The 11,846-nt window shown below is 40.4% G+C and overlaps 2 protein-coding genes across 2 annotated transcripts; both read right to left on the bottom strand.

Moving 5' to 3' along the window:
* Positions 1-1,608: 1,608 nt before the first annotated feature.
* On the bottom strand, positions 1,609-2,571 carry LOC138377030 (olfactory receptor 2A1/2A42-like). Its single transcript, XM_069461682.1, has one exon. It carries the CDS (start codon positions 2,569-2,571, stop codon positions 1,609-1,611), a length of 963 nt encoding a protein of 320 aa, XP_069317783.1.
* A 7,061-nt stretch (positions 2,572-9,632) lies between these two features.
* On the bottom strand, positions 9,633-10,598 carry LOC138377029 (olfactory receptor 2A1/2A42-like). The gene has a single exon (XM_069461680.1). The coding sequence runs from the start codon at positions 10,596-10,598 to the stop codon at positions 9,633-9,635; it is 966 nt and encodes a 321-aa protein (XP_069317781.1).
* Positions 10,599-11,846: the final 1,248 nt, after the last annotated feature.

Here is an 11,846-nt window from a genome sequence, read left to right as displayed (position 1 = left end):
CCCCAGTGTAATCTGGATCCCTTGTGTTGCAATAGAAGTGGGAAGAAAGGACCTTGGAAAGTCAGCCGATTGCAGGTGACACCCCAGGTGTGGAGATGCTGTGGGGAGCTGGTTAGGGAGGTGTGGAGTAGATTGAGGAGTCTAAGGAGGGGACAAGGTGTCTCAGTGGGGCTCATTAGAACCTGCCTGAAGAGAGGGTCTTCTAGGGCGCCAGCCACCACTGCAGATCACCTGTTGGGAGTGTTCTCTAATCTCTACTTTGAACGGGGGAGATTCTGAGTCCAGTCTCTCTTGGGAGGGGAGAAAAGGACCCTTTCACAGAAGTTTCCTGCCTTTTGTGGGATGATAAGATTTGCTACTTAATATATTCTCATATTTATTTGCATTTTGTTGCATTCTTTTACTGGGAATAAGGTGGTCAAAGTGTTATTTGGAAATCTAATATCAATCAGTCATGCTATTTCTAAACTAATTGGTTCCTTACAGCATGATTCCTGACTTTCTGGGGTCATGGCATGAACTTGGGGAAAAATCTGACACAGTTATCGAATTTTGAGATCATGCACATCTGCGCTCTGACTCTACACATCCACTGAGAGAAGAAACACACATTTAGGGACATCATAAAATGGCTTCGGATCCTGTGAAAATCTTGTTGCGTAGCAGGCCATCCATAAATATCTAAACCTTTCCATTTCTTTTTATGTTCCAGGTGAGCTTCAGAAAATGTAGAAATCAGGAAACTGACATACCATAAAAACTTTAGTACCAAACTGAAACAATGATCATGGAAACAGTTATTTTGGGATACAGTTCTGTATTCAATACCATGTCACCATCAGTTATAAAAGTTATTTTAAGGGTATAAAAATAAATTCTTTGAACTAACACAGTAAGAAATTAAATACAAATGTTTATGAGAACAACCCAGGAAAATGCATCATCTCAATATTACTTGTTTTCTATGGCGTATGAAACTGGCATAGCTTTTAACTGTGTAGATAGTGGGTTTTGAAATCATTGTAGATATCTGTGGGAACTTTGGCTTTAGAAAACTCTGAGACATAAAAATTAGATTGATTTCATGCAGTGGCAAACAGAAAAATGTATAGAGAATCATATATATATTGTCTCCAATTTAGAAGATTGTGTAGATTTGAATGAGGCCATCTCCTGAGGCTTATCTAGGAATGCTGATCTTTGATGAGAGAGAGAGTTGGATTCATTATCTGCAGATGATGCACCATGGATGATTAGAGCCCTCACTGTCTGTTGTCAAACCCAGCACGGATTCTCACAGACCAATCTAGGTACTGTTCTTAGATTTACATCCTCTTTAGAGGCTCATCTTGTAGGGAAAAAGATCATTTTGCTTTAGAATGTAGTGTGTCTATTTCAAAGTTTTGGGACTCATAGCACTGTACAAAGTAAATTTGTTCCTTAGATATTCTCAATTCAATAAGCAGTTAAATGAAAAAATTTGTTAAGTATAATAAGTATAATGAATGCAGCAAAATCTAAATACTTCCTGGGGGAAAAGGGAATGCTTCACAGATACCAAGAGAGTGGTCAACTTAGGTGATAATCAGTACCCAAGATTCCAGGAGACTACTGAGGCTGGAGATTCACACCCCACCCCAACTGGGAATGATTTTCTTTGCACAGCGCTCTCCTCAGTGTACCCTGGACCTCTGCATTCCTCAGGCTGTAGATCAGGGGGTTCAGCATGGGGTTGAAAAAGCTATAAAACAGGAAAAGGATCTTCTGCTGCTCCTCAGGATGGCGGGACTTGGGGGCCATGTACATGACGATGGCGCTGCCAAAGAAGAGCCCGACCACACAGAGGTGGGATGAGCAGGTGGAGAAGGCCTTTCTGCGGCCCTCCCCTGCCTGGATGCTCAGGATGGCCAGCAGGATGCGTGAGTAGGAGACCAGCACCAAGCAGGGGGGTCCCACCAGGATGAACACGGAAGCAGCAAAGATGACAGCTTTGTTGAGCCAGGTGTCAGCACAGGCCAGCTTGAGGACAGACAGGATTTCACAGAAGAAGTGGTTGATTTCATGAGGCCCACAGAAGGGCAGCCTCAGGATGAGAACCACATGGACCAGGGCCAGCAGGGAGCCACATGCCCAGGAAGTGACGGCCAGGGCAGTGCACACTCTCCAGCTCATGATGACAGAATATCGGAGGGGGTGGCAGATGGCCACATACCGGTCATAGGACATCACCACCAGAAGACATTCGATATGTGCAAAACTCAAAAAGAGAAAGGTCTGCGTCAAGCAGCCAGTGAAGGAGATGGGCTTGGCTGGGTCCAGGAGGTTCACCAGCATCTGGGGCACCGTGCTGCAGGCATAGGCCATGTCGACGATGGCCAGGTGTGAGAGGAAGAAGTACATGGGGGTGTGCAGTCTGGAGTCCAGGGAGAGGAGCCCCAGGATGACCCCGTTCCCCAGCAGGGTGAGGACATAGAATAGGGAGAAGAGCCCAAAGAGAAGCATCTGAATCCTTCTGCCAACAAGGAATCCCAGTAGGATGAACTGTGTCACCATTGTTTGGTTTTCCCCCATTTCACTGTGGAAAAGAAATGGATAGCTTAGGATAGTACTGTCAAAAAATGTCTAGACATTATAATATTTTATGAATTTAGTCATTTTTGAAAGATAAACTTTTAAAATTAATGATCTAGTTACATATTAACCACTGATTTTAAACATCCAATTTTATGAAAGAGATTGTATCGCCATGTTAGGATACATAGAACCTTTGACACTTGTGGTGGAAAGAAAGAATATCAAACCAAAACAGGAAGTAAAATGACCATATAATAACAATCTTGAAGCTACACATGTCAAAATGATTAAGAGAATTACTGAAGTGTAAAAGTTATCAATAATTGGTAATGAAGGAACTCCAAATATGAGAATAGAGTAGTCCTAAGAAAAAAATGTAATTTCAGTTCTCAATAGAAATATCAGCTATGCTGCTTTCAACATCTGAAATCAACCTTTGCACTCTAGAGAAGTTTACATGATAATAGGAGGAGAAAAAGATAAAAATCAACTTTTATGACAACGTGATTGTTTAGTTTCGTTCCTAAGATGGAATCAATGGATGCGCTGTTTATGAGCTGTAATTATTATCTTTATTTTACAATGGATGATGAATATAAACCAATGAGAACTGGCAATTTGGCAAGTAATCTGCTTCATGGTTACAGATGTACCAAAAAATTATTTTAAATAGCAACCCATACAATTTGTAGGAATTGGATTTTTCAGGGCTGTCCACTGCATGTATTATGAGTATATTTGTATACCGTGAGTACAGGGTTGTAATGGGGACGAAGTCAGGCATTCCTGCATTGATCTCAAGGCCGTGTGTGGATGTGTGTGAGAACATTCAAGACGTACTTCCTCATGGATGATTTGTAACTCAACTCCTGTGCTGTCTGTGCTCTGATCCAAAGAGCACATCCACGTACTGAAAGACGTAGGAAAGACCATACCTGGGATGCCAGCGTGTGGGAGGACCTACTCTTTGTGCCGTGCTTAGTGTTGTATCACACGTGAAAATCAAAAACATTAAGAAATGACTATTCATAAAAAAATCTTCTGCCTTTCTTCAGCAAAATAAGAATTACTACATACTTTACATATGGCCAATTAAAAGATTTTTGGCAAAGAGTTAATTTAATGAATTATAGTCATTTTGTAATTATTGTAGCAATAAATTGTTAGTCAGGTAATTGGTCTTTCTGTGAATTGGTGATGTGCCAAATAATATTTGGATTTCTGAACTTAAGGCCAAGATAACGTCTTCCTCAATATACCATGTAGAAATCCAGCATTTTGCTAGTGCAAACATTTTTATTAGTGACTTTGCTAGGCAAAAATAACCTACGGCTGAATTACTGAACTTGTGCCTGCTTGCCTCTGAAGACAAAAATCTCCTCCAGGATTAATGCAAGGAAAGGTGCTGCTTTTGATAGGACCCCGGCCCAGCTGTCATTAATACCAGTGGGGACATCAGTGAGATTCTCCCCAAAGAACTTGGAAATAAGAGAACTATTACTTCCTTTCGATAAGCAAAATTTGTGAAATCCGCTCATCCTGGATGAGAAGAGCTGGAGGAGGAAACAGGACAACGTGAGGAGACCTGTAACTGGAGCTGGGGGGCATCCCACAGCCCACCTGGTACTCTCTGATGTCGTCACACAGAGGCGGGAGGAGGAGGTGACTTTGTCAGTCAACCCGAATGCATGGGCCATGTGGAGCACTTGTCTAAAGGAAGGCTAAGGGATGAATAAGGGAGGTGATCCAGCAGAGGCAGCGATTGCCAGCGCGTCCTCACTCTGTCCAGGGGAGTCTGGCCTGACGGCGTGAGGGTGCTGTCCTCCGGGCAGGTCCCCAGGTGCGATCCAGATGGCTTGAATGATGGGTGATGGATAACCCTCGTCAATCAGATCTCCCGTTAGCCCTCGGCCCTGATCTCATGTTCGCCAATCAAACCTTAGGTATCATTATGCTTCCTTGTGGAGATATTTTATCAATGAAGAAATGTGCTAATCAGCAAAGTTTGTGGACAGTTTTTCAGTTGCATTTTTAAATTACATCAATTCTGTTCAGTCTTATTCATTGTTTCTTTTTTAGTTTGGGTAGTATGATACAGGTGAGAAATGTGCGTACTGAAAAAATTTCCAAGGCTGGATCTACACAGTGAGGGCCAGGCCCTGGGCCGAAACAACCTCCTTGAAGTACAACCCAAAGAAAGCTTTTCTGAGCATCTAATCAGAATCCTGAAGAATATCCCCACTGGATCCTTTTCTAGGGGCAACGATTATTTAGTTATAGCATTATTAATAAATTATTATATCAGCAAGACACAAATGAATCCTAGTGAATATTATAACTTTATAACACATGACCAAGGCTTATTTATCTTTTCAGGATTCTACAAAAAATTACTGTGCCAGGACAACTTTCTGAATTTATTTGGGAAATACACAAAGCATGAGAAAATATTTGGTTGTGAATTTACATCTTATAAATATCTTAATGTCTTTATTCAGTCCTTTGTTATTTCCTTTTGTAACTCTCCAAATGATTACATAAAGAGGAAAAAACCCACTATTTATGAAGTATGAATTTCTTTAAAAGCTAAATGGAAATATAAGAAAAAAGAAGGGCTTAATTAGTCCATTAAGATTCTTTAAGGTCAGTTACCATGTGGTTTGAAAGTCTGATTTCCTTGACAGGACTGTATTGTTAACATACTCCTTATGAACAAGGAATAGGTAACTATTCCTTTTTTGTAATTCTGACACTTAGTAAATGTTGTGTGAATAAATGAATCAATAAATGCAAATGAATGAATGCCTAAATATTGATTTTTTTGGATCAACTTTGGACTGTATCTGGAATTTCTGGCTTGCTTAACTCTTGGCTAGTATGATTCATTCAATTAAGGACATTTCTCTCAAGGGAAAAAAAAAAAGGAAAGACTTTCTGAAGTTTGATAAAAATAACTGTAGAGTCCAAAAATGTTTAAACATTTAATACCTGAAAGATACTTCTATCTTCTTTTTCCCTCCATATTTTATTTCATTCTATATGATACTAAGAACATCTTACTTAAACTCAAATGGATAAAATTTGCCAAAGGATTGGAAGAAGTGAAATGAGAGATTGAAAACAGAAATTCAATATAACCTGGTTCCAGATGTAACATTCACACATTGTGTATGTTTTAAATGATATATTTTATATAGACTTAGAAGTTAGTGATTTAAAATTGGGGAAAATTATTTGATGACTAATATATTATCCGACATCTCCATGTTTTGAAGTAAACATCTAAAACTGAAATGATTTCTTTACACATGCACAAACCTGTCGGTACTAGATGGGACCTGTGTTTCAAAAGGTAAAATGTAAGATCTGAGGAGGTGACAAACTTTTCTAATGAGTCACACAGCATTCTAAAAATGAAAGCTATTTTTAAATCCTCAGTTCGGCTGAAGTGTTAGATGGTTTACTTCCAAGTATTAAGAAATATGTGTTACAACTTACAGAACAGACCCCTCCTGGTTCTCTCTTGATGGCTGTGTCTCCCGCATGCCTGTTCCTGTGCCTTGCAGTACCATTGTCACTCTCCTGGTACATCTCTCCTTCTCTGGACCTCTTTCTGATATCCTCTCTCCGTTCCCAGGTTTCTTTCTCTCCTACAATTTCCCATTCTCAGAATCTCTCTTTCCTACCTCCTCAACATACGTCTTCCCAGTATTTCTAGAGATTTGTCAATAGTTCCAACATTTGAGTGGTTTCTTAGAGGATTTTGATTACACAGGAGGTCTGCATTCAGGCTGTCTTATAAGCAACCTTGGAAAATACGATCTTATAATTTCTCATAGTAGTACTATCTGCCAGCTCACTTATCTGGGATATTGAAACATTCTTTCTTGATTCCATAATAGCCAATAAGAGCTATCTCATTGTCCTTCAAAATTAATTTCCATAGGATTTGTGTTGAAAATATACCCTTAGATTGAAGAAGTCTTTTTTATCTAGTAAGTAATGAAAAATGATATCCTTAGAATCTCATGCCTTAAGTAAGAAAGTAAAATGATATAGTTGACCATATATTGTTCCTGGAACATGGTAGGTGCTCAATAAATATTTATTGCCTGACTGGATATCAACTTGATTAAATATGAGAAAACAAAACATTAATGACCTGTCCACATTCTGCTGTGAGCCAGTTTCTCTGGGAAAGAAACAGTGAAAGGCTCTATGAAGTAGCAATTAGTGAGCCTGGGCTTAGAGGTTGGACCCACATTTATTACTTGTATGACCTTGAGTTATTTCTTAACCTCTCTAAGCCTCGGTTTCCTCTTTTTTTAAAGGAGAAAAATGGGAATACCTATTTTATGAGATTAATTGAGATAATATATATGACACACTGAACACGTTCCTGGTGTGCAGTGAACACTCAGTAACTGGGCTAAATCATTATCAATCTTCAACAGCTTCTTAGATAGCCTGTGATCGTATGGACCTGATAAGTGTGGCGTCTCTATGATTCACAGTAGTCCCTGAAAATCGTTCACTTCATTTGCCATTATCCTCTGAAAGCCAGTTTTGTAGTTTTGATTATAACAGTGTAAGCCAACAGGGTGATATCCTGGATAACCCATTCTTTCTTCTTTCTTCTAGCATCAATGCTCATAGGTTTGTTGCTTTCATGCAACTACTTCTCCACTATATAAACACAATTCACGTAATTCTATACATACTTACATTATTTGTGAGCAATATGGTCCAGGAAGTTAGCATTAACTTTCCCTCCAGCTATTCCCATAGCAGAATAATAATCAGCACATGTTCAGAGAGGAGTGAATTTCCTTACCAATGCTTGCAGTGTATGAGTGACTGTTAACCAAAGACTAGGTGCTACAACACGCCTAAGACGAATTCATAGTAATGTGAGATAAGGCAACCTGGTTAGCACCCACATTTGGACTCAAGGATCTCCGAAGGGGAAGCACCTGAAGGTTGGGACACGGGTCCTGATTTCTGGGAGTTTCCGTGGGAGCTGCAGAATCCTCGCCTCTGTTCCTGACTGAATTGTAGCAGAGTCCTCAGAAAAGGAGATGCTGTTCTCTGATGGGCTCAACCCATTTGGCAGCTCCTTAGGGCTCGCTGGAGGGGCTGGGTCATGAACTGTCATGCATGCCCACCTCCGCTGGGAAGGAGAGACAAAGCAATTGTCTTTTTCTATTTCTGTTCTCATCCCAGCAGGACACACAATTAGGCAACACAGACAGCCAGAGAGAAAACCTCTGGGACAACATCTCTCATTACAGCCCCTGAGTACTTGGCATTATTTGAATTTCATGAATCCCAGCACTGCCCTTGTCCCCCAGTCTCCAGATGGTTCAGGTGATCCTGTCAGGAGGCAGGACCTGTGTGACAATGAATAAGCTCCAGGAGTTAACCTCAGTAGCTCAGCTTCTCCCCAGTGTAACCTGGGTCCCTTGTGTTGTAACAGAAGTGGGAAGAAAGGACCCTGGAAAGTCAGCCAATTGCAGGTGACACGCCAGGTGTGGAGATGCTGTGGGGAGCTGGTTAGGGAGGTGTGGAGTGGATTGAGGAGTCTAAGGAGGGGACAAGGTGTCTCAGTGGGGCTCATTAGAACCTGCCTGAAGGGAGGGTCTTCTAGTGCACCAGCCACCACTGCAGATCACCTGTTGGGAGTGTTCTCTAATCTCTACTTTGAACAGGGGAGATTCTGAGTCCAGTCTCTCTTGGGAGGGGAGAAAAGGACCCTCTCACAGAAGTTTCCTGCCTTTTGTGGGATGAGAAGATTTGCTACTTAATATATTCTCATATTTATTTGCATTTTGTTGCATTCTTTTACTGGGAATAAGGTGGTCAAAGTGTTATTTGGAAATCTAATATCAATCAGTCATGCTATTTCCAAACTAATTGGTTCCTTACAACATGATTCCTGACTTTCTGGGGTCATGGGATGAACTTGGGGGAAAATCTTGCAAAGTTATCGAATTTTGAGATCATGCACATCTGCGCTCTGACTCTACACATCCACTGAGAGAAGAAACACACATTTAGGGACACCATAAAATGGCTTCAAATCCTGTGAAAATCTTGTTACATAGCAGGCCATCCACAAATATCTAAACCTTTCCATTTCTTTTTATGTTCCAGGTGAGCTTCAGAAAATGTAGAAATCAGGAAACTGACATACCATAAAAACTTTAGTACCAAACTGAAACAATGATCATGGAAACAGTTATTTTGGGATACAGTTCTGTATTCAATACCATGTCACCATCAGTTATAAAAGTTATTTTAAGGGTATAAAAATAAATTCTTTGAACTAACACAGTAAGAAATTAAATACAAATGTTTATGAGAACAACCCAGGAAAATGCATCATCTCAATATTACTTGTTTTCTATGGCGTATGAAACTGGCATAGCTTTTAACTGTGTAGATAGTGGGTTTTGAAATCATTGTAGATATCTGTGGGAACTTTGGCTTTATCTATAAAACTCTGAGACATAAAAATTAGATTGATTTCATGCAGTGGCAAACAGAGGAAAATGTATATAGAATCATATATATATATTTTGTCTCCAATTTAGAAGATTGTGAAGTTGAATGAGGCTATCTCCTGAGGCTTATCTAGGAATGCTGATCTTTGATGAGAGAGAGAGAGTTGGATTCATTATCTGCAGATGATGCACCATTGAAGATTAGAGACCTCACTGTCTATACCCAAACACAGCACATATTCTCACAGGCCAATCTAGGTACTGTTCTTAGATTTACATCCTCTTTAGAGGCTCATCTTGTAGGGAAAAAGATCATTTTGCTTTGGAAGGTAGTGTGTCTATTTCAAACTTTTGGGACCCATAGCACTGTAAAAATAAATTTGTTCCTTAGATATTCTCAATTCAATAAGCAGTTAAATGAAAAAATTTGTTAAGTATAATAAGTATACGGAATGCAGCAATATCTAAATACTTCCTGGGGGAAACTGGAATGCTTCACAGATACCAAGAGAGTGGTCAACTTAGGTGATAACCAGTACCCAAGATTCCAGGAAACTAGTGAGGCTGGAGATTCACACGCCACCCCAACTGGGAATGATTTTCTTTGCACAGCACTCTCCTCAGGGCACCCTTGACCTCTGCATTCCTCAAGCTATAGATCAGGGGGTTCAGCATGGGGTTGAAAAAGCTATAAAACAGGAAAAGGACCTTCTGCTGCTCCTCAGGATGGTGGGACTTGGGGGCCATGTACATGATGATGGCGCTGCCAAAGAAGAGCCCGACCACACAGAGGTGGGATGAGCAGGTGGAGAAGGCCTTTCTGCGGCCCTCCCCTGCCTGGATGCTCAGGATGGCCAGCAGGATGCGTGAGTAGGAGACCAGCATCAAGCAGGGGGGTCCCACCAGGATGAACATGGAAACAGCAAAGATGACAACTTTGTTGAGCCAGGTGTCAGCACAGGCCAGCTTGAGGACAGACAGGATTTCACAGAAGAAGTGGTTGATTTCATGAGGCCCACAGAAGGGCAGCCTCAGGATGAGAACCACATGGACCAGGGCCAGCAGGGAGCCACATGCCCAGGAAGTGATGGCCAGGACAATGCACACTCTCCAGCTCATGATGGCAGAATATCGGAGGGGGTGGCAGATGGCCACATACCGGTCATAGGACATCACCACCAGGAGAAGACATTCGGTATGTCCAAAACTCAAAAAGAGAAAGGTCTGCATCATGCAGCGAGCGAAGGAGATGGACTTGGCTGGGTCCAGGAGGTTCACCAGCATCTGGGGCACCGTGCTGCAGGCATACGCCATGTCGACGATGGCCAGGTGTGAGAGGAAGAAGTACATGGGGCTGTGCAGTCTGGAGTCCAGGGAGATAAGTCCCAGGATGACCCCGTTCCCCAGCAGGGTGAGGACGTAGAACAGGGAGAAGAGCCCAAAGAGAAGCATCTGAATCCTTCTGCCAACAAGGAATCCCAGTAGGATGAACTGTGTCACCATTGTTTGGTTTTCCCCCATTTCACTGTGTAAAAGAAATGGATAGCTTAGGAAAGGACTGTCAAAAACTGTCTACACATTATTTTATAATGTTTTATGAATTTAGTCATTTTTGAAACATAAACTTTAAAAATTAATGATCTAGTTACATATTAAGTTAACTACTGATATTAAACATCCAATTTTCTCACCATGTTAGGATACATAGAGCCTTTGACACTTGTGGTGGGAAGAAAGAATATCAAACCAAAACAGGAAGTAAGATGACCATGTAATAACAATCTTGAAGCTGCACATGTCAAAATAATTAGGAGAATTCTTGAAGTGTAAAAATAATCAATAATTGGTAATGAAAGAACTCCAAATATGAGAATAGAGTAGAGCCAAGAAAAAAATGTAATTTCAGTTCTCAATAGAAATATCAGCTATGCTGCTTTTAACATCTGAAATCAACCTTTGCACTCTAGAGAAGTTTACATGATAACAGGAGGAACAAAAAGATAAAAACAACTTTTATGAGAATGTGATTGTTTAGGTTCCTTCCTAAGATGGAATCAATGGATGTGCTATTTATGGGCTATAATTATTATCTTTATTTTACAATGGATGATGAATATAAACCAATGATAACTGGCAATTTGGCAAGTAATCTACTGATTGATTCATGGTTACAGATGTAAGAAAAAATTATTTTGAATAGCAGCCCATACAATTTATAGCAATTGGATTTTTCAGGGCTGTCCACTTCATGTATTGTGAGTATATTTGTATACTGTGAGTACAGGGTTGTAATGGGGACGAAGTCAGGCATTCCTGCATTGATCTCAAGACTGTGTGTGTATAGATGTGTGAGAACATTCAAGACGTACTTCCTCATGGATGATTTGTAACTCATCCCGTCTGTGTTCCTATCAAAAGAGCACATTCATGTACTGACGGACGTAGGAAAGGCCATACCTGGAATGCCAGCGTGTGGGAGGACCTACTCTTTGTGCCATGCTTAGTGTTGTATCATACATGAAAATAAAAAACATAAGAAATGACTATTCATAAAAAAAAACTCTACCTTTCTTCAGCAACGTAAGAATTACTATATACTTTACATATGGTCAATTAAAAGTTTTTTGGCAAAGAGTTAATTTAGTGAATTTGTCATTTATAAATTACTGTAGCAATAAATTGTTAGTCAGGTAATTGGTCTTTCTGTGAACTGGTGATTTGCCAAATAATATTTGGATTTCTGTACTTAAGACCGAGATAACGTCTTCC

This window comes from Eulemur rufifrons, chromosome 29 (genome assembly GCF_041146395.1).
Source record: "Eulemur rufifrons isolate Redbay chromosome 29, OSU_ERuf_1, whole genome shotgun sequence".
Lineage (NCBI taxonomy): Eukaryota > Metazoa > Chordata > Mammalia > Primates > Lemuridae > Eulemur > Eulemur rufifrons.
Note: the sequence above shows the minus strand (reverse complement) of the source record. Positions and strands in the feature narration are given on the sequence as shown.